Below are 22,798 nucleotides of genomic sequence, written 5' to 3' on the forward strand. Positions count from 1 at the left end.
CATATATACACATATATACACATATATACATATATATACACATATATACACATATACACAAATATACACATATGTACAAATATATACATATATATACATCTATATAGGAATATACTTTGTGTGTCCTGTTGGAATGACAGCGTGTTTGTTGACATGCCCAACGGACAAGATCCTGATCCAAGCAGGATAGGCGACGGAGGCCGTTGTTTGCTCTCAAAACTTGGCCGGTTGTAATTGCGTCGCAAAGAGAAATGGTGCGTTTTGGAAGGAGAGAGAGCGAGTGGTGAGCGGGGGTAAGGAGGTATGTGTTAGCTCACTATCTCTGAGCAAACACAAGCACTTCAAAACCAGTTCAAACACAACTCAGGAAAGCGCTCGCAGCCATTGCAAGAACTCCCTAGGTGAGTTTTCTTCGGAGGGTGGATTTTCATAACTCGTGATTCGAGTTAGTCTCGTGTTTTTCAGGTGATGGGAACTAGGATTTGCCCCTGAGGTACTTCAGCGATACCTTGGCTGTGTGTGGTGTGAAATTATGTCATGATATATCCATTTCGTCCGCCCCTGCATTGATACGCGTGTTCAATACTGATATCGTAAACATTTAGTCATGTAAATAATGAAAATTGCTAGCAATTATCTCAATTCGCAGGTGTCAAATATCAATATATCACTGGCTGCCATTGATGGCAGCATACTTCCAATCCATTTTAACTGGAAGGGGCTCTCCAGACCATTATTACATTCAGCTATAAAAGTCCATTCCATTTTGACGGGGAGGGATGGCAGCAATGAAGACTCACTAGGAGTTTCAGGCAAATAACTTCTTTTTACAGGTCTTCAGTCAGCCACTTTTGCAGAACCGGAGTGCTTATGGGTGACTGTTGCTAACACAAACAACGTGGAGCCTCGCGGTGCTCGTGTTTTGCTGAACGTTGCCGGGACAACGGGGTGGAGCCTCGGCCGGCGCTTTAAGAGGCCCTTCTCGCCGCGCGACTCCCACTTCACACGCACCCGGACGGGCTGCCAGCGCTCCTTTTGCGCGTGGCCAGCGAGGGAATCCCCCCCCACCCCGAACCCCAGCCCCCACAAACACAGCCGGCGCCTTGGTGTCTTCCCGCAACAAAAAAATAATAACCAACCCACGCGTGGGGGGCTTCTTCCACAGCATGTCTTGACACAACTGGGAACGGCAACTTTTTAACCCAAGTTCAACTAGAACTTTTCGTGAATGAGGTGCTTTCTTTGTCTTTTTTTCTTGGGAGGACCACAACTGAGGACTTACAAATTGAGGACCAGCATCTTATTTTTTTTCTTTTTATATATACATATTTTTTTAATCTTTAGGCAGCCTCCAAATGACGTGGAGATGGCTTTAGGAGGGACCCTGCTGCCATCCATTTCCACCTTTACTAGCCCCGCTGTCAAGACCAAAGGGTTCTCAAGTGCCAACCTAGTGAGTACAAGTGTCCCACTACTATCTAATAGACAGGTGTTGCTCTTTTCTACAGTGTCTTGAAGTGACTATTTGGGGGGGGACATTAAAAAAAATATATAAAAAAATAACTTAACATCCACATAGTATTAACTTATCGTCCACACTTGCATAGCCAATATTTACTCTTTCATTACCATGGACAGAGATAACTAGATGTCCAATCATTTTGACAGGGGTGGCGTTCAAAAGCCAACGTGTAAAAAAATCTTGAGGAAAAAGAAATGAATGAAGAGCAATGTAAAAAAAAAATGAATGAAAATGTCAATAATTTTGGAGAATTACTGAGTGAGGAAAAATATGTTATTTACATTTCTTATTCAATATTGGATTTTTTGTTATTATTTTTATGTTGCTCCAACGCTTTTGGTATACATGTTTTTTTTTAACCAATTAGCTGGCGTTTACAGCTCTATACGCCTCCATACATCTGAAGTAGAAGGGGTGGCAGCAAATAAATGAAAGTTCATTTACTGCCACTCCCACTAAAATGGTCTATCTATTTGTGACAAACTCATTTCTATTGACAACAAAAAGATGATTGGATATCTCGCATTGTCAAGGGCAATGAAAAAGTGAAATGGAAATTCAAAAGTTTAACTACAGCCTTATATCTTACTATCAAGTGAACTGCCAGACTTCCCTGCCAAAATGCATTGGACGACTATCGCTGTCAAAGGCAGCCAATCAACATTGATGAAAGTAATTTATGGGACAAATACACAAGTGAAGAACTCCAAAGTAAAGTACCAAGCTGTTATTCTTAATTTTTGGAATATTTACATTTTTGTAAAATACGTTATATTTCTTATGACACATAACTATACTATCTCTAGTAAAATATATCAGGATTCATATCTTTTTGCATCGAGAATTTAAGAACATTTGAGCAAAATTATCTATCTTTTTTAACAGGCTGTTTTACAGAGCTCAGCAATATATGTAACAAACTACTAAATTAATAAAATACATAAAAACAAATGGAAAGCTATTTGCAGGAAAAAAATAATGCACTATGGCTTGTAAACAAGGCTAACTCTGTAAATACCATTGACAATAATTGACATCTTTTTATCCTGCTGTGAAATACGATTAATTAACTGCCATCCCTCCCAGTCCAAATGGATTGGGCGTGTATTACTGTCAATGGAAGCCAAAAAGTTAAAGTCAAGTCTCACAGCTTACAAGAATTGAGGTAACTCATATTTTTGGCAAAATGTATAGTAGTGATTACTTCCCCGTATCAACACTAGAGTAGCATCCATCATTTGAAAATGCAAACTTTGAAGAAAAGTATTTGAAGGAAAAACAAACTCTCCCAAGTTCTGGAATCAGATGTTTCTGTTTTAAACAAACATCAATTTTGGATTGGAGAGGCAGCAAGAGAAAAATAAGGATTTAAAAAGCTTGCCACATCATGTAACCTGCACAACTGTGAGATGTACGTATTTATCTCTATAAATGCTGTTTTGGGATAATAAACATACTTCAGAGGTAATAACTTTAAAGCAAAGCAAATGAAAAACAATGAATGACTCATTTTCCTGCTTATTAAGTATTATTATAGCAATAGGTGACATTCAGCTAACCATTCACTACAAAGGATCTCTTTAAAGATCTTATAATCATAAGACGTAGGTCATTAATGTCATCTCAACCTTCCAGAGAGAAAAGTAGGTATAACAGCTTGTCTCTATCCAAAAGTACTTGTATAACTTTGACTTTTGCTTTGGGGAATATATAAAGACTAAGTTCCAATATTTCCAACCCTTTCCCTTTAGAGATGGAAGGACGAGCTGTTTCACCTTAAGAAACTCGGCGTGCCAAGTGGAAACTCGGACCAGGACCATCGCACTACAAGTCCCAGCATGTCCAAGAAAGACGTGGAGCCCGACCTGGACTTAGACTACGACTTCATTCTATCCAACACCATGCTCCAGCAACAACTACGAGACGACGACGTCCTAGCGTGCAGTTCCATCCCCACCCTGCCGCCCGGCTCGCCCAATTCTTTCTCCTCTTCCTACCCCCTGCTACCGTCCCCCCAGGGCTCGGGCGACTTGCTCTACACCATCCCGGACATCAGTGACGTTTCGCCCTCCGGGGGCTTCGTGGCAGAGCTCATGAGACCCGAACTGGACCCGGCCTACCTCCACCCCGCCAGCCTGCACGGCAAGTTTGTGGTGAAGACCACGATGGACCTGGGGGAGTACAACTCCAAGGCTTGTGTGAACGTTCCTTCCGACCGGCCCACGTCGAGGGCCTCGCCACCCTTCACGTGCCACCGGATAAAGCAGGAAGCCCCCAGTAACTGTACCATCTCACAGCCCATGGACCTGCACCGACCCAGTCACCTGGAACTGCACGGGTTCCCCTTGAACGGGAGTCGCCCCGCAATGCCAGGCAGAGGACGCCTGTCCTCTACCTCCTCGCTCTCTCCCGATCACCAGGTGTTAGGCCACCCTCACGGGCTCCCTCCCCACAGTTACCACCACGGCTCGCCGCAGGGATACACCGTCTACCCCCAGGCCGCCGCCGCCGCCATGCAGCAGTACCAAGGTAAGCGCCTCACGCCAAGTCCAGCTGGATTCGTGCACATTTCGGATGAGAAGACACGCAGATGTTAACAAAGAGCAGATTGTCCAAGAAATCATTTTTTTAAATAGAGTCTATACAACATGGTGGGTTGTAATTACAGCCTAAAACAAGCACTTGAAAGGGATTAAAACCGACATCCCACGTCCTTGGACGCAAAAGCATCTCTTAATCGTAGACTTGGAGAAACCAGACCAGATGTGAAGCAAATGTAGTCACATTGTTTTTTCCTCTCACGGTTATGACTTGTTTTCTGTCCTTCTCACACCACATTGCGCCAAGAGAGTCCAATGCTTTTTGACAATTTTTAAAATATTTTTCTTTTAAATGCAGACCCTCACATGGTTTCCGGCGGGGACTGTTTGCCAGAGGAACCCAAGCCCAAGCGTGGGCGGCGTTCGTGGCCACGAAAGCGGGTCGCCACGCACACCTGCGACTATGTCGGCTGCGGGAAGACGTACACCAAGAGCTCGCATCTCAAAGCGCATCACCGCACGCACACAGGTAACCAAAGTAGAGACCTCGTTTAGTACTATAATATTACCATACACCTGTATATACATAAAAAAACTGCTTTCAAATTGGGCAACACAAATTCATGGTTCCAATGAAATGCTTTTTTCGGGGACAAATTTTGCTCATTATTGGTATGATAAGTTATTGTTTATAAGATCAAGACTTTTCCTTGTAAAGTAACACTAACAATAAACTGCGTCAGTCTAATAGTATTCAAAATGTATCAACTTAAATGGTAACGTTTTTATCATCAAAATATAGCAAATATAGTTGTTATTGGTTGTTATTAATGACATCATTCAAATTGGATTGGACGTCTGTCGTCGTCAAAATCACAAATGACTTACCTGTGGTAGCATTTAAAACTGAAATACTGAGAAAAATCATGTATTCATAGTACCGGATCCCTCATTAAAATGTGTACCAACAAAGATTTCAGGAAAATACTTAACACTTACAAATATAGCACTTAACCAGACAAAACTAAACATCAACTCTTAAAAACACCTGACAGACCAGTGAGGGAACATTGTAAAAGACCAATACTCCCACCTAGTGACATAGATATAGTAGTACAAGTACACTAGTATTACTTTAGTAATTATTCCCAAATGAAATATGTACCTATGCAGGCGTGTTCAAACATACACAAAAAGTGGAAAGAATACAATATTCTCAAATTTAGCAGTTATTGTGAATAACAATGTCCCTCTTACCCACAATTGGCTGAGATAAGCTCCAGCACCCCCTTGATAAATAAGTACATCAAATGACCAGAGAATTAAAAGTAAAGAAATCAGATCAACTCACCAAAAAGGCTGCTTCAGGAGTATATCTGTGCATTTCAGGGAAGGTTTGCAACAGGCAATCCACTTCAGAGTGTCACATGGGTTAAAATGTCAGTCTCGTTGTTCCAAAAGCCGGGACATCACCCGGTCCTTCATGCGGTTGAGCCCGAAAATAGTGAGCTCCAGGCGGCCGAAAAAAAAAGCCGATGGCCCGGAGACAGGCTGGAAGTTTTTAATGGTGGTCGAAAGTTAGTTTTCCCCAAATTCCAGGCATCAATTCAGTTGATCTGTGCATTGCAGCACAATAATTGACAACATAGTTACGTTTTGCTTGAGACGCCGATCCTCAGTGCGCGTGTGGCAGCCTAAGGCGCGTCTCGGCCATCCAAGGTAGCTGCGCAAATCTCCTTGCATCATTTCTTCACCCAAAACTGCATATACCATTACAATAAATGATCAGTGGACATTGCCCTGCCCCGATGTGCTCTATTTTGGCTATTAAAACACCAAATTAAGTTATTATAACAGGATCATGCGGCCAGAAGCACACTATCTTTGACACCTGTCTTGATTGCAAACTACGAGATCCGGGAAGGACAAATACAATTCGCGTGTTTAAAAAATTAAATAAACTCAACATTATTAAGTGATTAAATCAGGCACTATGGGTTTAACATTTTGATAAAATAGACACCCAATGGGGAAAATTATAGACCACTTGGCAAAAAAATAGCTGTAAAGATGTGTTTAATATTTAAGGAAGAAGTCCTGTTACCTATATGGAAGAAGATAAATGACTGTTTTGAATTGAAACCATTGATAATATACTTTTTTAATGCCACATTAGTTTACAAAATCTTTAAAAATGTCCAACAGATCAACAAGGGCTGGATGTGTAGCTCCCTTCAGAAAGAGTACATTTACATATATGTACATACCAATTAAAATATGTCAACTCTAGTCTTCTTCACCTAACATCTTAAAGCCTGGCTGTTAAACAAAATTGCAATTGGGATGCTGCCTAGAAATCTGCTCCTTGTGTGTGACATCATTTATTTTCAACCTTTAACCTTCAGAGAAACCTAACATTGCTCATTGACATGTACTGTCCCTTTATTAAACAAATCAGACTCAAACTCTTCCATCCTTAGTCACTTGCACAGGTTGATGTTAAAAGGACAAGATAAAATGAATCATTTGGAAAAAGCCCTAACCTCAGTAACCACTAACCTCCACTTTTCTCCCCAGGAGAGAAGCCGTACCACTGCGACTGGGAGGGCTGCGGCTGGAAATTCGCACGCTCAGACGAGCTGACTCGTCACTACAGGAAGCACACGGGCCACCGACCGTTCCAGTGTCAAAAGTGTGACCGGGCCTTTTCCAGGTCAGACCACCTGGCCCTGCACATGAAGAGACACTTGTAAGCAGAAAAAAAGTCGGAACTTTCAAGTGACATGCTGTGGTATTCATGGCTAAAAGACAATCAAGACCAGACCTGCCAATGTGGGTCGGAACGGGACCAAAAATAAACAAACTGGAAATCGTTATATTTATGTGACCAAACTCAAAGAGGACCAGCAACTGGAATCCAAGTGGAAAGTCTGCAGAAGCCTTTCATAACCCATTGATGCCTGAAATGCTCATTGGTTGCCATTGACGTCCAATTCATTTGGACATTGCATATGATTCTGCTAAATACCACAACACATACTCGCAAATATCTGGACAGCCAGTCGAGTCGTTGTTAAATACGGATTGAAAAGTATGGGACAATAATAATTGAAAACCACAGAAAATGATGTTGAAAAATACAAGATTGGAAAAGCTAAATGAAAAAATATTTTCAAAAGATGAAATATAATCATTTTTGCCATTATTTTTTATGCATCCAATGGTTTATGTGAATTTAGGCATCAATGGGTTAAATCATCAATAACATTGTATTAAAAATACAGTTTTATATTCTCATTGCACCTACCACTTGAGGTAAAATGTTAAATAATTTATATCGACTAGTTCTCAGTTCTTAAAAATAAATTTTAAAAAACCAACAAAAAAATAAGGTACCAAAGAATCGGTGACAAAGTGCCATTCATCTTGTGGTTGACCTCTCTTCCACACTAGGAATAAAAAATGTAATCAGGTTTTAGAGCGGTAAAGGCAATCTGAGAATGCACTGCAAGTCGCATCGTGCAATAATTTATATGAAACCCTATTATTTTTTTCCTTTCTTTTTAAATAACCGACTCTGAACAAAAAAAAAGGGGTTTGTTTTTTTTACATGTATATCCAAAATAAATGTAATATAATCTTGATTTTTGTACATTTGTAGATATAAAAAAAGTACTTTTGTTATTACCGGATGGTTTGTATTTTACATTACTGTATAATAAAAAGTATTTCAAATAAGTGTTTCTTTCACTTTTACACTGAATAGCACACATATTCCAAACTAAATATATATTGTGATTAATGTTTTCAACACTGTTTTACCCTTATATGCATTTTACTAGTTAGCTGCGATTGGTTGGGTAAACGCCCAATCAATTTGAAAACATCCTGCAAATCCCAATCGTTGTCTCTGTCGCCCACTGGCGGTCCTTTCGTAGAACGCAGCACCTTATGGGAATAATCACAACAAGGCTGAGCATGTTAACAGAGGTTAAATAGTGGATACAGTGTAGAACACATGACATTTATTTAAGATTTAATGACAAGTCAATCAATGAGTGTAAAGCACATAATTCCGACAGCTTTACATATTAATTAACGTGTAGTTGTTTGGGGTAACACACAAAAAACTGTAAAATTAAAAAACAACGCTGATTATGCTTTACAGACAAAATAGTGTTCTGATCAAAGTGGAGGGGAAATTCAAAATAAGTCAACCAGTGGTGAACAAAATATTTCTTTTGAGGCCAAGTGTATGTCTATTAATATTCAATAGCGGCAACCAGAATGAAGAAAAATCAACCAAAAAAAAAGCAAGCCAAATGATGTCTCACTCATCATCAAAATTCTGCTGTAAAAGGAAGTTGGCGGCCAAATTTTCATTCTTCTCACATGCGAAGTAAGCTTGTATGACCAGTCCCTCAGGAAACCCTAATGCTTTTAACTGCAACACACAAGGGATGGGCAGAAATTAAATGCCAGATCATTGTATGAAATTCCCTTTAGTACTGCTTTAATAGCAAATGTTGCATTTTATAATCTGGTGCACCTTACATGTGAACAACTTTTAAGATTGATTTAAGCTATGCGTTATAGTGCAGAAAATATAGTACAGTATCTATTCAGCACAACGAAGCCTTCGACATGAAAATTTATGCTTTAAGGACACCTAAAAAATATGAAGATTGCCTTCCATCTCGAGAACACTGATAATAAGAATAAAAATGAGTGGGCCCTTACCCTCTCGATGGCTTCCTTCTCCTGCGGAGTCACCTGGATGTAGCTCGTGTTGCTCCCACTCTGGGTGCTGGCCGGCGCCCCTCCGGACCCCCCGGAGTCATCCGCCAAAGGCACGGGCGACTCGGGGAGAGGCTCGTTCAACATCTGAATGAAGTGCTCCTGGTGGCTGCTTATCTCCTACACCGGAGGAAATTCAACGTTATTGGCCGAGATAGTCAGCAACACTAGAAATCGCTTAGATCGGTAATACACTTTTAAATAAAATCTATCCGTAGAGCGTTATCTATGCTCACCTGCAGCAATTCTGGGTTCTCCCTTCCGATTTCTTGCAACAGAGCTGGAAGCAGCGAGGCATTTTGCTGGATCAGGTGGCGCATCATGTGGAACTGAGGCTGATTCCTTAAGAAACTCAGCGGATTATCTGACAGAACCAGCGTTGTCGTCAAGCCGTCGCTAGGATGGAACATGGAGTCGACGGCGCCGCAGCTTGATACCTGTACCCTGCGAAGCGCCTATGCTGTCTGGGTCGTTGATGTCCCCCGTCGGTCCGGCCGGAGCTCCGCTGGACGCCGTGTCTGACCCTCTAGCCTGGGCTTGGTTCCTGCCCGGCATACCCTGGGATGTGCAGCAGTTGTAAATTTTCATAAATATAGGAATGTCCATCATCATTGATCAGAAACCCAGAACAGCCATCAAAGTAACAATAGTAAAATTGAGAACAGGCTATAACAAGGCATCTGTTTAGATAGGTTTTTCAGATAACCATAGCCTATTTTTAACAGGCTCTAAGTGGTCAGAAAGAAAAAAATATACATTAAGTCACAGGCCCAGCCAAACTACAAAAAAGTTTGAATTATAGTCCAGAAAATATAGAGGAAATCATCATAAAAAAAAGTGCTTGGACGCCTACGAGTGATGAACTAATTTCACTTCTCCAATCCGGCCTTTTGGTACTTACCGAGAGCAAGTACTCCACAGCTCGGTCCGGGTTGTTGAAGCTGGCCCTCAGCGCCCCCACCACCTGCTCCCTCTCGTAGCCCATCAGCATAATCTCCGTCACCATGGCATCGTAGGACGCCCCCGTCACTGCAAGGCCGAAAAATCACGCCAGAGGTTAGCCAATATTTCTTAAAAATGTTGCAAATATCACAGTACTAAGAATAATAACTATATGTCCAAAATGGATTCAAAAAGATACATGACTCTGATGCAGTGCTTCTATAATTTGACCTTTTGAAGGTACTGTTTCACAGAAAAGGCTACCAAATAAAAGGTGTAAAAAATACTGCTATCATAACTTGCATCAGCAATAAGATAGTAACTTCTAGCTGATGAGGGAATTTGGTTAAAAGAAAAAAATGGTCCATCAGCATTCTAGTGATGACCATATTCAACTGTGAACATAAAACTGAAGCCTTACCGACATTTGAACCTGCTTCGTCCATCAAGGTGTTGGAAGCCGCCCAGTTTCTGCCAGAAAACGACAAGCGTGAGTCGCGGACGCCACGATACACGACATAGAAGCAGCATCTTTGAACAGTCACCCCATAGACGGAGGAGTGGGCTCATTGGGGACAGATACCGCCGCCGCGGCAGCAGCAGAAGCGGCGGATGGCCTGGTGTCCGCTTGGCCATCGGCTGGAAGTCGTTGTTGCGTTGGAACTTGTGAAACGGACGGCGGCGTTGAAGGAGGCGCCGTGCTGGCCGTGGATGCGGCTGGTGACGCCTGAGATGGAGCCGTGGCCTTTTTAGGCTTGATTTGGAAACAAAAACAACATTTTGTCAATGATACGAAGCACTATTGGACGTCCAAAATCTCAAAGAAAAATTAATGTTTGTACCTTCGTCACCATGACAACCACAAAGTTCTTCTCATCAATTTTGTATTCTTTAAGGACGGACTCATCACTGAGAATTTTACCTGCGGACAAAATGTAAACAGTTAATGTTTAAAACAAGTTTACAGTGTACACATGATACTATAATAAACCAATACAATGTTATTTTCAAATGCTATTTTCACTATCTGTGTGCTTTGAGAGACTTAAGCTTTTGGAGACGGTTCCCAAATAACTAACTGGTCGCCATTGTTGAAATTAGGACTCCAATCCATTTGAAAGTTTGGTTTAATTTCACAACAGAGGGATGGAAACAACCGAATACTACCAATTTCACTATTGTGTACTGAGGAATGAGAAGATTCATTTAAAAAAAAAACAAGTATAGTACCAGCATAGATGAGTTTCTGTCCGGCAACAGGAAAATGATCTTTGCCCTTCTCTTGTTCAATTCTCTCTTTTAACGTTGTCACCTGTGATCAAAACATGACACATGGAATCAATCATGTCCTCTTTTTTGACTTATTTAATGGTACTACATAAGGTTGATCTTGCCTATTTATTGTAAAATGTTTGACAACGGCAGATTAACATTTAAATTACTCTTTATATCTTAAGGTTATACAAAAACTTCATTATAGCTTATGTCTTAGGAGGGGTTTTGTCTTATTGTATGTACATATATAAAAAAAAGGAAATTATGACCAAACAGTCCAGTATTCCCATTAAATTTAAGCGATATTAATCACAGTAGATCTGGCAATGTTTGTTTATATTGAAATATATTGTCGATCTTTTTTATTTTTGATTATATGCCCACAAATTGTATGTGGCTTTTAACACATTTGACTCCAATTCCGCCCTCCTGCTTAAGATATCATCCGTTTTTACGCTCTTACCGTTTCCTCCTCATCGATCTCGATCTTGAACGTTTGCTGTTGCAAGGTTTTCAAAGTGATATGCATTTTGGCGTTGTCCTTAAATCCAGAAAAAGAATATAAAGGCGATATAATAAACTTGCAGGACTCTGGAGGTTTCGCTGGTTCATCACAAACTGTCAGCCGCCATGCTGCCTTGTCGCCACTCTTCTTCTACGTTTCTACCGCACTCTTCTTTTTCTTCCTATCAAAAGCCAAATATAAAATACAAATAAAAACTCACGATTTTTTAAAGCCTTAACTTTAGAATATCATAATTTACAAAACTGTATTTATGTTGTATTTATTTTTATGTATTTGATTGTTATTTCTTACGGCTGTTGTTGCACTGTGCCGCCCACAACTCATTAAGTACTCATCTTTGTCCTCTTCGGTATGCGTACAAGCATGATATGCGTCTTAATGCATTATTCTTTACACTTCGTGATGACATCTGCTCGTTTGCTCTTTTTTGTAAAGCTCCTTCAAGTGTGACGCAATTTACGTGGGCGTTATTTCCGATTTTGAGGTAACTGGGGAAAATCAGCACACGCGAGTTCCAGGCAGTTCTGGGTCTGAAACACGCACCGCAATTTGATTGGCTGCTGCATTCCGGAAGATAAAATCAAGATATTATTCAAGATAATCAGCAAATTAACTTTTTGATAGACTAGATACATGCACCCCTTCTAATGAACAAGGGTAAACAAATATTCTTGCAGTTGCCCTGTTTTTGTACTGTGTTTGTGTTTTTTTTACAAAGTTTATTAATACATTTTAGTATAGATATTGAATGTTTTGGGAGAAATTCATTCAGTAGTTGCAGATTATAGATAAGCATAGAACAGACTTATTATTATTATTTAAATATCAAGTTAAATGCTTTGAAATACCTGTCCATGAGGGGGTGACGATTTGGCACCGCATCTCAACTTGATTGAGAGTTGTCATGTTCTTCCCGGGCTTGTGTGGGTTTTCTCCCACATCCCCAAAACATGGATGGTAGAACACTCTAAATTGGCCCAAGGATTTAGTGATTGTCTGTCTCCTCAAGCCGAGCAATTGTGTGTCCACAAATTCAGGGTTTTCCGCCTGTTGCCCGAGGTTATCTGTGATAGTCTCCAGCACCCCCTGCAACCATTGTGAGGATGAGTAGTTAGAAAATGAATGATTGGCCTACTTAAGCAATATTAGAAGGAAATGTTGAAATCAAGTCCAAAATGCAATTAATATACAAATCCACATTTAAGCCTCAATCCTTCTGGCCCGACTTTGGTCCCTCTCGTCTGCATGTCGTGTCCTCCTTTCGCCCCCGTCTGAAGCAGTAAAGCGGGAGATTAAACATCTGATCTTTTGCTATTTGCAAATAGTGCCAGGACTTGCCATTGGACATGTGGGAGCAAGTCTACAAAAACAAATCAACAAAGACCAGCTGCCATCTTTTGACATCCTAAGAAAATACACATAGAACAAAGAAAAAGACAAGTGAGAGTTATCTGATAACTTTATTATCAAGTTAAAAAAGACAATGAATTACAATATGTACAGAATATCCAGAGATAATAACATGGACAAATTGTAAACAATCATCCTAGGCAACGATCACAACCCACCATATCCTGGGATTTAGATTGAAACAGGAAGAAAAAGGCATAGAAGGACAAATTCTAGTGTCGACCCAACAAAGCAAAAATGTATGTACAAAGTGTATATATATATATATATATATCCAGTGTTTCTTCAGCAGGGACTCAACTTTGGGTCAAGCAGGATTTTTTTTAGTCACTACTGCACTGTGATCAATCACACAGTGAGTCAGATTCATAGTCAAACTATTCAAAATGATCACAGAATAACAAAAATAATAATAATAATAAAGGTTCAAGGGCCACAAATTCCCAGATTGTCGACATCTGGTTTCTCACAATAGGAAAAGTTCTAACTGGGCAACTAAAAGGAACTAACGGAAATATTTCTGAAAGATGGATTCACACTGCCATTACATTTCATCACTCAGATCGGGGCAACAAACATTATGTCTTAACATAAGCTCCACCCCTGATACTGAATAAATATGATTCTTTTTCTGTCTTATTTCCAACTCTTCCGTATGCATGGCATTGAACCGGAATAGGACACGATGTCGACTACGTCCATCGTCTTCCTCTGAGGTTTGAGAGATTATATCAAGTAGCTAACACAAAACTGTAGCACAAAGTTGACTCAGGTAGAACAAAGACACCCCACTGACAGAATGGTAGTAAAAAGTCAAATCCAAAACTTCCACTCTCTCTAGTGAACATAGATTGGACTACTATTGCAGTCAATGGCAGCTAGTGAGTTAACACAGTGTAACCATGTTGACCTTACTACGCAACTTTTTGACCTAGAGTTAACAGAGTTTTTAAATAGCAACGTTTGGGATGATTTAGCTGGAGTAGGTAAAAAGTAGAACTTGTTAAAAACTGGACAGAGGACAGGGCAGACTTCAAATAGCTTTCCTGAAAGTACCTTTGTTTTCTGGACATGGATGCTAACTTGATCTGATTACGTAAACCTCCCTCCATTAACGGAAAGACACAAACAGCAGTGCAGCACAGCAGGTTTGAGAACTAGTCATCTAAAACGCAGTAAAACATCAAACTTTTTTTTTCTATTTTTTACAATAAATGTCACCGATTTCAGGTTTGGATGAAGTTCTGATTGCTCCGTTTGGTTTCCTCATAATAAGGCTTCAGGGCGTTCGAGCAGCAACTTTCAACACAAATACAATCTATGCCTTTTTTTGTTTTTTTGTTGTTTTTTCATTAACTCTTACTAAAAACGAAGCACACGGAAACATAACAAAGTTGTCACGAGGGAAGAAGTAACGCTCGTTTGTTTTAAATCACAGTATAATATATATTTTTTAAATTAAGGTTGTACTTGGCTTTCTATCTTATTGAATGCGTATGGAGCGATTGAAAATAAAATAACTAAAAGACTGGAACTATTAGGCTTGGTGAAAGACAACCACATTGTAAAAAGGGGACCAGTAGCTGGAAATAGATCATTTAAAATCACTAAAACTGTTGATAGACAGTAAAAAATAATATAGCAGTTATTTAGTATTCCGATTTCTTTCATTAGAAGATTAATTGTACTTTTATAGCGCTAACTACTAAAAGAATACCAAAGCATCTTTGTCTGCGTGCTATGTGATAAGATTTAAAGTATTTGTGTAGTAAACTTTGTGACATAGTGTTTTACTTTAATGCTTTTAGTATTTAGGAAATAAGCCTTTTAGGTCCATTTTCAAACTGGAGGCTCAATGTCAGAACAACTCAGTTTGAACTTTTCTGTTGATAGTCTTGTTGAAAAAATGTCTGGTAGTGTTACACCAATACATTTTTTTTGTGATACTGTACCAATATGTTTTGGAAATGACTGGAAACTCACTTGAATACAAAGAAATAATTTTTCTCACCATGGATTTATCTGAACTTCCAAAAAGGTGAAATATTAAAATGAAAATGTGCTCATTTTAACTTGAAACGATTCAAGGAATCAATCAATTAATCACCTAAAAGACAAGTGTAACCTTTAGCACCTCAATTAGAATCCTAACCTGCGGGCCAGCTACAAACGCCTACTATCTTCGACAATTTTAATCATGTAGCTGTTCGGATGAAACATCAAAGTGTTGTCATTGTGCACATCCACAAGCACATGGAGATATTTGTAACCTGGAGTGGAATGGAAAACATCGGTGAAATTACTGAACAATCTTCATAAACAGTACAGTCCAAACACTTAGGGAGTTGAAGGCTTATACGTAATAAAATAATTATATTATAAAGGATCTAAAGATAGCAATTTGCTACAAAAAATGAGGGGATCTCAATTGTTTCTACCAACAAAGATAAGTAATAAAATAGATAAGGTGCGAGCCTTACTACACAATTCAACAAGGCTTAGAATGGAAATAATTCAAGGTAAGTAAGGTATCTCTATATTGTTGTTGTTGTTTTTGTTTGTTTTTTTGTGTGAGTGTCAAAGGTGCTTCAAATAAGCTTAATTTGGAATATAATTTTAGGGCAACATTCACATTATATAAATACTTTTGATATCATTAGGTGGCATCTTTCAATGTACTTTTTGACCAGAATGTCAGCAATAAAGTTCACTATTGGTTACCAATATATTAAAATCTGTCCTAGGTGACTGCCACAGTCTTTTTTTAAGCAGCACAACCTAACATTATATACATATACATATATATACACACATATATAAATATATATACATATATATACGCATATACATATATAAGACACAACCTAAAGATCTGCCAACTCCCAAAAACATTTTTACATGTATATAATGTGTATTTCTTAAACGTCCTATTTGAACCTAACCTTCAAAAGTCTTAATCCGGTCAATCAGATTGATGATCCTTTTTTGTGTCCACCGTCTCTGCATCGTCTGTGGGCTTACTCAGTGAAACAGCCGGAAGATTGTGATCATCGTCCAGGTTGGGTAATAGTTCTAGTCCGGTGTCGGCAGAAGTAGAAGAGAGGGAAGATGTGGCGGAGGCGTCCATGTTGGAATTTGTGCTGGACTCCATTTGGCTTTTGTTCACCGACCTAAGAGAACAAGTCAGATGACTCACGCCAATAATCTTATATGAGCTTTGTGAGAATCAAAGAGTGAATATAGGATTTGCTGTTGATTTACAAGGGTTTATGACTAGCCCATATGAACTGGGAGGGCTAGTTTGTAACAGGAATAATTGATAAAAACAACAACTATGAGAAAATGATGGAAAGACTAAAATACTCACATGCCGTGGCGAAGGACATGGCGCTCATACTCTGAGTTGTCAGTGAAGCAGCGGCCACAGAATTCGCAGCGAAGACGCTTTTCTCCAGAGCTGCTGTCACTGCTACTACTACTACTACTACTGCTGCTACTGCTACTACTGCTGCTACTTCTGCTGGTGCTCCTCGTTGGAGAAGCAAGGAATTCTGGGGACATAAACAAATGCTTCATTTCAGTATACATCTATTGCTTTAGCCCAGTGGTGCACAATTTTTTTTCTTTTCCACAGAGGGCCGCTTAAAGAAAAAAAGGCTCCAAAGGACCAACTTAAAATATATATAAATATACATAATCTCTAGTTTCCTACATTGAGTTTAATATTTATGACACTGTTCGGATGCCTCTGTTTTAGATTGATTGTGAAATATGCTTTGAGAACAAACCTTGTGGGACAGGCCTCTCTTCCTCAGCATCTTTGAATTCCTCATCTTCCACCGGTTCCTCTTTGATGCTGCTCACATGCTCGTCCTCTTCTACGCATTCCTCATCCTCTTTTGGGTTCTCTGTCACCTCCATGACTTGTTCCTCTTCCTCCGCCGCAGTCTCAAGTTCGTCTCCTGCCACCTCCATGACACTGCTCTGTTCCTCCTCATGCAGCAGCTGCGTCTCTGGCAGCTCCGGCAGCTTCAGTTTCTCCTCCTCTTCCTCTTCCTCGCTGCTGCTGTTTTCCTGCTCATCCAACATCTCCAGCTGGTCTAAGTTGACCCGACCCATCAGTTCGAAGTTCCGGATGACCTGATTCAAAACACAATGCCTTAAATGCTAAAATATTCACAATTTCAAAACAAAATTAATAGTCTTTTACCAATACGGCAATGAAATGTCAAATGCAGGTATCAGTGACCAACATGTAGTCTTTGAATCAATTATTTTTAGCTTGCAACTGCCTTTCGACCTAACCAAAATAGCTAAAATGGGAAAGATTCTATTGGTTCTGACCTTGTGCTCAATGCGAAGGTGTTCCTGCAACTGGCTCCGACGGCGGCTGTCGTAGTAGCACAGCTGGCAACGGTAAGGCTTGAGCTCTGTGTGCTTCAGAAGGTGCAGCTGCAGGGCGTGATCGCTAGAGCATGTGAACGTGCACTTGTGGCAGCGGAAGACCATCCCCTGGAGGTGACGCGATAGCTTGGAACGATTCACTTCCAGCGGACCCACGCGCTCCTCTGATGGGTTACACACATACATATATAAAATTAATTTTAAAAAAAGAGAGAAAACTGAAAAAAATAGCAAGCAAACCTTCCCTCCATAAGCTTAAGTGATGAGTACAAGATTTACACTAATGCATTAATGTGCGATAATGGCACTGACTGTAGACTTATATCCAGTTGAACCAACACTACAACATGAAAGGTTTTGAAGTAAATTTTTAGAATAGTTTATCCATTTTATTGTCAGTAGTGAGTGCTAAAAGGGAAAATAATATTTTCTTTAAAATAAATAAAAAAATCTCTGGTATCCTATTGGTGCGCATTACAAAATTCACATAATAAAGGTGTTGTTTTTCCTTCTAAATGTTAAAAACAATGTGTACCTCTATGCAGGATAACGTGGTCGACCATGCTGCTTTTATATTTGGTGTGGTAAAGACAGAGAGGGCATCGGAGGTCTTTCTGGACATCTTCCGACACATTGCTGTTGCTGTGGCCCGCCTCCACATGTAAGGTGAATGTGTTCCTGAAATCAGGTTACAGGTTGTTAACATAATTGGAGACTTCAATAATTAAGCATTGCAGCGTCTTACTTGTAGCAAGTGAAGAAGGAGCAGTCCTTGCACTTAAAGAGCTTCTTGCCACCGTGGCGGTCTCGGTAGTGTCGCCGCAGGCTCTGCATGTAACCCGAACTGAACTCGCAGAATTCGCAGGTGAGGATGCTATCGGGCCGGTGGTCGCTAGGTGACGTGTGACTGCGAGATGCGATCTGGTAATGGCTCAGTTGCTCTTGGATGTCCGCAGGTTCCCAGTACGTCGAGTCTGAAAAGGATACACAAGTTTTATGAGGACAATTTACAGAAAAAATAAGTTTCCTCTAATAAGGAGATTAGAACTTCAAATTTGATGACAATTTCATGAAAATATAAAACAACGATTACCAATTAGACAGGCAATGAGTTCAAATAGTTTCCTTTCCCCATGAACAACACATCTTGTCATTTACAATAATTACAAATAGCTAAATATGTTGATACCCTAAACATCTAAAAAGTTTCATACTCAACTATAAAGGAACTAAACCATGAATAAAATACACACGCAGAAAATGGAAGAATAGTGAAATTTCCCTTTTTATATTTAATTATGCCACAAAAAGGTTACTTCACTAGAAATGATTTTAAGTATAGGACAGTTAAGACTTAAATTTGTCATATTATGAACAGTCAAGTCAGTCCAAGTGTACTTTGTATGATACCGTGGCTAATGACCAAATCCTGAAGGCATATAAACTAATCACTCCTTTTATACTCTTTTACCATATCAATCACATTCATGCATCAACCTTGTGTGATCAATCGATGGCAGCTCGGTAGTGGCACAGAAAACGAGCATGTGCTTCATTGGTTCTTTTAAGAGAGCTAATGTGAGTGAGCGAGCGAACTCATCTTCTCGCCCTACTTTGTGGCTCAGACACAGCAATAAATAAACTACCGTGACACTAATAGAATATCTATCCACCTGAAAATGCACCATTCAGCACTCCAAAGTTTTAAAGTAGGTGCCGGAAAACTATATGACCATTCAGCTTTCACTCACAATGCACGCCTGCTTCTTCCATGTAAGAGGGAGTATGAATACAATATGATTTATGATATTATAATGTTATTTAACAATGTGTTATTGTTATTTATTAATCTTAATACAAGAACTTCACCACCTATTCAGTATCAAAAATTAATTTACATGTGTAATACTAATAGGCAGGTCATATTTAAACTATGAGGAAAGAAATTAATATTAAAATTGTTATGTAGTAAATTGGAAATTTATACTCTTGAATGTTGACTTATTGAAGAATCTTATTTTTAAAGCATGACTATTTTCACAAGTAATAATCTTATGCGAGTAAAATTATACATTAACCTCATGAATAGGAAAATGCACAACTTCATGTTTCAGAAAAGACATACCCTCTGGATCCAAGGGGCTGTTCTCTGCGTTAGGGGCCGATCGGTTGGGGGTCCTGAGAGCGTTGTGGGCAGCCTGCGTGGCAGCCCGCAGTTTGGTAAGGGTAAGGGCCTCTCCATGGTCTTGCAAAGAATGCTCCTTCAGTTGGCTGATGGTCATGGAGGTGAAGGGGCACGACAAGCACTTGTACGTGTGCTGCTCACCTATTGGGTGACAAATATGACGTGAATAATTTGTTGAAAATAGGGCAGTCCAAACAAATAGCATCAAAGCAATAAATAAAGAAAACTGTAGCATATCAGTTTATAGAAAATACATTCAAATGGGATAAATTGTGCTATGTTGGTTGTGACTTTTTGCTGTCATTTTTCTTTGTATTACAAAGATTGTTTCAGTTGTGTGCGACCGAACGCCGTCAAAGACACCTAATCAGTTGTAGATATAAATCTGATCATTTAAGATCCATTTCAAACTGAAAATAACTTGATCGTGGATATTGTGTATTTACCAGTGTGTGCCTTGTGCAGGTGGCTCTTCAAGCGGCTCACATAGGCAGACTTAAAGGGGCAGAGTTTACACTTGAAGGGTTTGTGGTGGCCGTGGTGAGACTGCATGTGTCTGTCCAGGCTGTTGATCAAACAACAAAGAAACAACACGTAAAAATATGGCATGGGCCATAAAAATATATGAACCAAACACAATGATTTTGAAGTGAATTTTCTGGCAAAGAGAAGATCAAGGAGTTGGGGCGGAGGAGAAAAAAGGGCGACTCGTCTACCCACAATCCCCTGGTGGCTGCGCCTGTGGGGAAGCTGGCTGTGTTTTGAATGCTATCCTGTTGAGATGGTATGGGAGTGCTGTCTGTTTCTAGGTCAGGGTGCACAATATACAGGGGAGGGACTACACCTGACTGTCAGTCCTGGAACAATAAATCCTGGGCGCGAGATATGATGCCTACATTTTTTTGAGTGTTGAGTAAACATCCTCAGTTGGCTTTCTTTCAAATCAGCCAGAATTAAACATGTGTAAAGGAGTTAAAACATAAAATATGTAGGAACTAGCAGTAATTTTGTAGAGAAGTGCCCAAGGATAGTGATATTGGCAAATATCATATCCTAATAGTTTTCATTTTACATAGAAAAGCGTTTTTTCTCAAGGCCTTTACTAGAGAATTTCGAAATGTTTAATATATGGGGACCCTGATTCATAAGTGTCTTTGGGGCGGAGTGTTATACACATAAGCGTATTATACTCTGGAAATGAGGTAATAAAATGATTTTCCATATTAAAAAATGCACAAGATGTACTTTTGAAAATGTATGATCAAACTGCATGTTAAATTAAAGTAAACTAAATTACGACTTAAAATCAATCCAAATATTTAATGTGAAACTTTACACATCATGATTGTTTTTTCTCACTCACTTGTGTCTGAAGGGTGAAACAAACTGGCAATAGTGGCAACTGTATTTGTCCTCCCTGATGATCATGGCCATGGCAGAGTGGCTCCTCTCGTGGGAGCGAAGGCCCTGCATTGACATGAAGACCCGATCGCACTGGGCGCACGGGTGGCCCCCCGTCGCCAGGCGCTGCTTGAGCACCGGGGACCTTGCTTCGACGGGAGCCAGCTCTGGTGTAGCAGAAGCGAGACCCTTTGGGAACTCCTCAGATCCTTCTTCATGGTTTCCCACTTCATCCTCCTCCGCGTCACCATTAACGAGTCTCTCCGGTGGCATGGTGAGGGCCACCTCGCTGACTTCCTGCTGAAAAATGGAGATTCATACCAGTTGAAATGATATGTAATAAAAAATATCCCTGGAAAGACTTTCAAGACAAGAAGAATATATCTGTTTAATAAAAGGAACTAAAAGATCACTACCAACATTTTCCACCAAAGTTTTCTATTGTAATAGTGTCTATGGCAAATAACTGGCTACCATGGACAGCGCCAGCCGACAATAGACATCTCGTGCCACCAATGACACTCAACATTTAGCTTATTGCCAATGGCAGAAAGCTAAAATCTGTTTATTTTTCCATTTTGGAAATAGCAATAACATTGGTATAGAAGCAATATGCTTCCCAGATCAAAGTCGTGACACTTTGAAAATTTGGGTCACTCAAAAGTGGCCATTTTATCTCCAAAGTAGATATTTTCCTAAATTTTGTAGGACGGTGTAATTAATATGTTAATAGTTAGCCTTGCATTGCAAACTGTATATTGTCGGAGGGTACCCAAGGTTTCCTGCTGCTGGCTACTCCATCTGAAGCCAGTTTCGAATGTTATTTTAATAGAGCCTTGTCAGCAAGACATCCTACTTTTATTTCCGTCATCTACTGCTGCCGTCACAAGTCAACAGACAATCATAGTGACATCTTTCTCTTCTTTTGTGGAACGCTAGGCACTAAATGGCCATAAACTAAGATGCAGTATCCCCACACTTAGCTTTGAAATTGCATCTGTAAAAAGTATCACCTTAGGTGGAGAGAGAAGGTTCTGAAAACAGCATCAGCAAAACTACCTATAGTGCAGTCAGTATGTTGGTTGACTATTAAATGCGTTGATGTTCTCCATTCGGTTAAGGTTGCACCCTCAGGCCCCTTTCACAGTCTCCACAGAATACAAATAATTCAACGGAAGCCAGCCACTGTCCTCAAAGTAATAGCTTGCACTCTTTGTTCCTTCTTTAGTGCTGTCTCAAGGGGAAGCTGGCAGATGTCCTCAGTCGCAAGGGAAAGGGAATGGAGTAGGACAAGATGAACGTGTCAAGAAATGCGTCAAGGGCACTCTGTTGGTGAAGTTAGAGGACGTGTCTACACTTTAAAATGACTGTTGGACCAGGTCTGGGAAATTATAAATAGGCAAAATGTTGACTCAAAAGTAGGGCTGGAAACCTTTGGGTACCTCTCAATACTATAAAAATTGAAATGATATACGTCCAATGCATTGCTTTGGTAGATGTTTTGACCAACATTAGTTGTAATACAAATAAAAAATATGTGAATTTACCTTGACATGTCCCTCTTTCACCTCTCCATATTGGACGTGCTTCCTCAGATGATTGCATATAGCTCGGATAGTAGTATGCACCTCCACACAGAAGTTACACCTAAAGCCTATAGGAGGTTGGTTTGCACAGCTTTCCTGTCAATGAATAAAAAAGAACAGTTGTAAAGACAGAATTTGTGTGCCTTTATGAAATAATAACCCTTTTCTATGGCCTTAATAACTTGTCAAATATCCATAAAGGAAGAACAA

At 39.8% G+C, this 22,798-nt stretch overlaps 3 protein-coding genes and 2 long non-coding RNA genes across 13 annotated transcripts in view; 2 read left to right on the top strand and 3 right to left on the bottom strand.

Annotated features, from left to right (window-relative positions):
• Positions 1–5,962, bottom strand: part of LOC144210426 (uncharacterized) — a 38,550-nt gene extending 32,588 nt beyond the window's left edge. For all 3 annotated transcript variants that reach the window (XR_013329381.1, XR_013329379.1, XR_013329380.1), the window contains exons 1-2: positions 5,716–5,962; positions 5,414–5,613 (exon numbers count right to left, since the gene is read on the bottom strand). This is a non-coding gene — a long non-coding RNA (uncharacterized LOC144210426). The remainder of the gene's footprint in view (positions 1–5,413; positions 5,614–5,715) is intronic.
• Positions 881–7,756, top strand: klf4 (Kruppel like factor 4). Of its 2 annotated transcripts, XM_077737081.1 has the most exons (5): positions 881–1,233; positions 1,345–1,453; positions 3,274–4,051; positions 4,421–4,591; positions 6,640–7,756. In XM_077737081.1, the coding sequence occupies exons 1-5, from the start codon at positions 1,229–1,231 to the stop codon at positions 6,813–6,815; spliced, it is 1,239 nt and encodes a 412-aa protein (XP_077593207.1). In that variant the 5' UTR covers positions 881–1,228; the 3' UTR covers positions 6,816–7,756. The 2 variants fall into 2 exon arrangements, with proteins under 2 accessions (XP_077593207.1, XP_077593206.1); XM_077737080.1 differs by having other exon boundaries at positions 881–1,453; positions 6,640–7,755.
• A 309-nt stretch (positions 7,757–8,065) lies between these two features.
• On the bottom strand, positions 8,066–12,055 carry rad23b (RAD23 homolog B, nucleotide excision repair protein). Its single transcript, XM_077737082.1, has 11 exons — positions 11,894–12,055; positions 11,540–11,762; positions 11,032–11,113; positions 10,644–10,723; positions 10,347–10,555; positions 10,223–10,272; positions 9,761–9,888; positions 9,297–9,417; positions 9,096–9,223; positions 8,803–8,979; positions 8,066–8,506 (listed from the first exon to the last, which is right to left on the bottom strand). Exons 2-11 carry the CDS (start codon positions 11,603–11,605, stop codon positions 8,393–8,395), a joined length of 1,155 nt encoding a protein of 384 aa, XP_077593208.1. The 5' UTR covers positions 11,606–11,762; positions 11,894–12,055; the 3' UTR covers positions 8,066–8,392.
• A 61-nt stretch (positions 12,056–12,116) lies between these two features.
• Positions 12,117–13,280, top strand: LOC144210427 (uncharacterized). Its single transcript, XR_013329383.1, has 3 exons — positions 12,117–12,259; positions 12,928–13,042; positions 13,153–13,280. It is a non-coding gene; the product is annotated as an uncharacterized LOC144210427 (long non-coding RNA).
• Positions 13,044–22,798, bottom strand: part of znf462 (zinc finger protein 462) — a 29,768-nt gene continuing 20,013 nt past the window's right edge. For 4 of the 6 annotated variants that reach the window (XM_077737067.1, XM_077737069.1, XM_077737065.1 and 1 more), the window contains exons 4-13: positions 22,550–22,684; positions 20,965–21,302; positions 20,048–20,166; positions 19,542–19,742; positions 18,162–18,390; positions 17,952–18,094; positions 17,357–17,580; positions 16,801–17,152; positions 16,380–16,563; positions 13,044–16,182 (exon numbers count right to left, since the gene is read on the bottom strand). In XM_077737067.1, coding sequence (XP_077593193.1) covers positions 15,975–16,182; positions 16,380–16,563; positions 16,801–17,152; positions 17,357–17,580; positions 17,952–18,094; positions 18,162–18,390; positions 19,542–19,742; positions 20,048–20,166; positions 20,965–21,302; positions 22,550–22,684 — 2,133 coding nt within the window. In that variant the 3' untranslated portion in view covers positions 13,044–15,974. The remainder of the gene's footprint in view (positions 16,183–16,379; positions 16,564–16,800; positions 17,153–17,356; positions 17,581–17,951; positions 18,095–18,161; positions 18,391–19,541; positions 19,743–20,047; positions 20,167–20,964; positions 21,303–22,549; positions 22,685–22,798) is intronic. The other 2 variants (XM_077737070.1, XM_077737071.1) reach the window with 2 other exon arrangements.

The sequence above is a fragment of the Stigmatopora nigra genome, chromosome 17 (assembly GCF_051989575.1).
Source record: "Stigmatopora nigra isolate UIUO_SnigA chromosome 17, RoL_Snig_1.1, whole genome shotgun sequence".
Lineage (NCBI taxonomy): Eukaryota > Metazoa > Chordata > Actinopteri > Syngnathiformes > Syngnathidae > Stigmatopora > Stigmatopora nigra.

What these genes read in the sequence shown, in the direction of transcription:
- rad23b (XM_077737082.1), bottom strand. Translation starts at nt 11,605, where the DNA reads ATGCATATCACTTTGAAAACCTTGCAACAGCAAACGTTCAAGATCGAG. An exon ending in CCCACTCCTCCGTCTATGGG is followed by an intron (nt 10,273 to 10,346) that starts GTGACTGTTCAA and finishes GTTTTCTGGCAG; the next exon opens with AAACTGGGCGGCTTCCAACA. An exon ending in CGAAGCAGGTTCAAATGTCG is followed by an intron (nt 9,889 to 10,222) that starts GTAAGGCTTCAG and finishes TCGGCCTTGCAG; the next exon opens with TGACGGGGGCGTCCTACGAT.
- klf4 (XM_077737080.1), top strand. Translation starts at nt 1,229, where the DNA reads ATGAGGTGCTTTCTTTGTCTTTTTTTCTTGGGAGGACCACAACTGAGG. An exon ending in GGTTCTCAAGTGCCAACCTA is followed by an intron (nt 1,454 to 3,273) that starts GTGAGTACAAGT and finishes CTTTCCCTTTAG; the next exon opens with AGATGGAAGGACGAGCTGTT. An exon ending in CGCCATGCAGCAGTACCAAG is followed by an intron (nt 4,052 to 4,420) that starts GTAAGCGCCTCA and finishes TTTTAAATGCAG; the next exon opens with ACCCTCACATGGTTTCCGGC.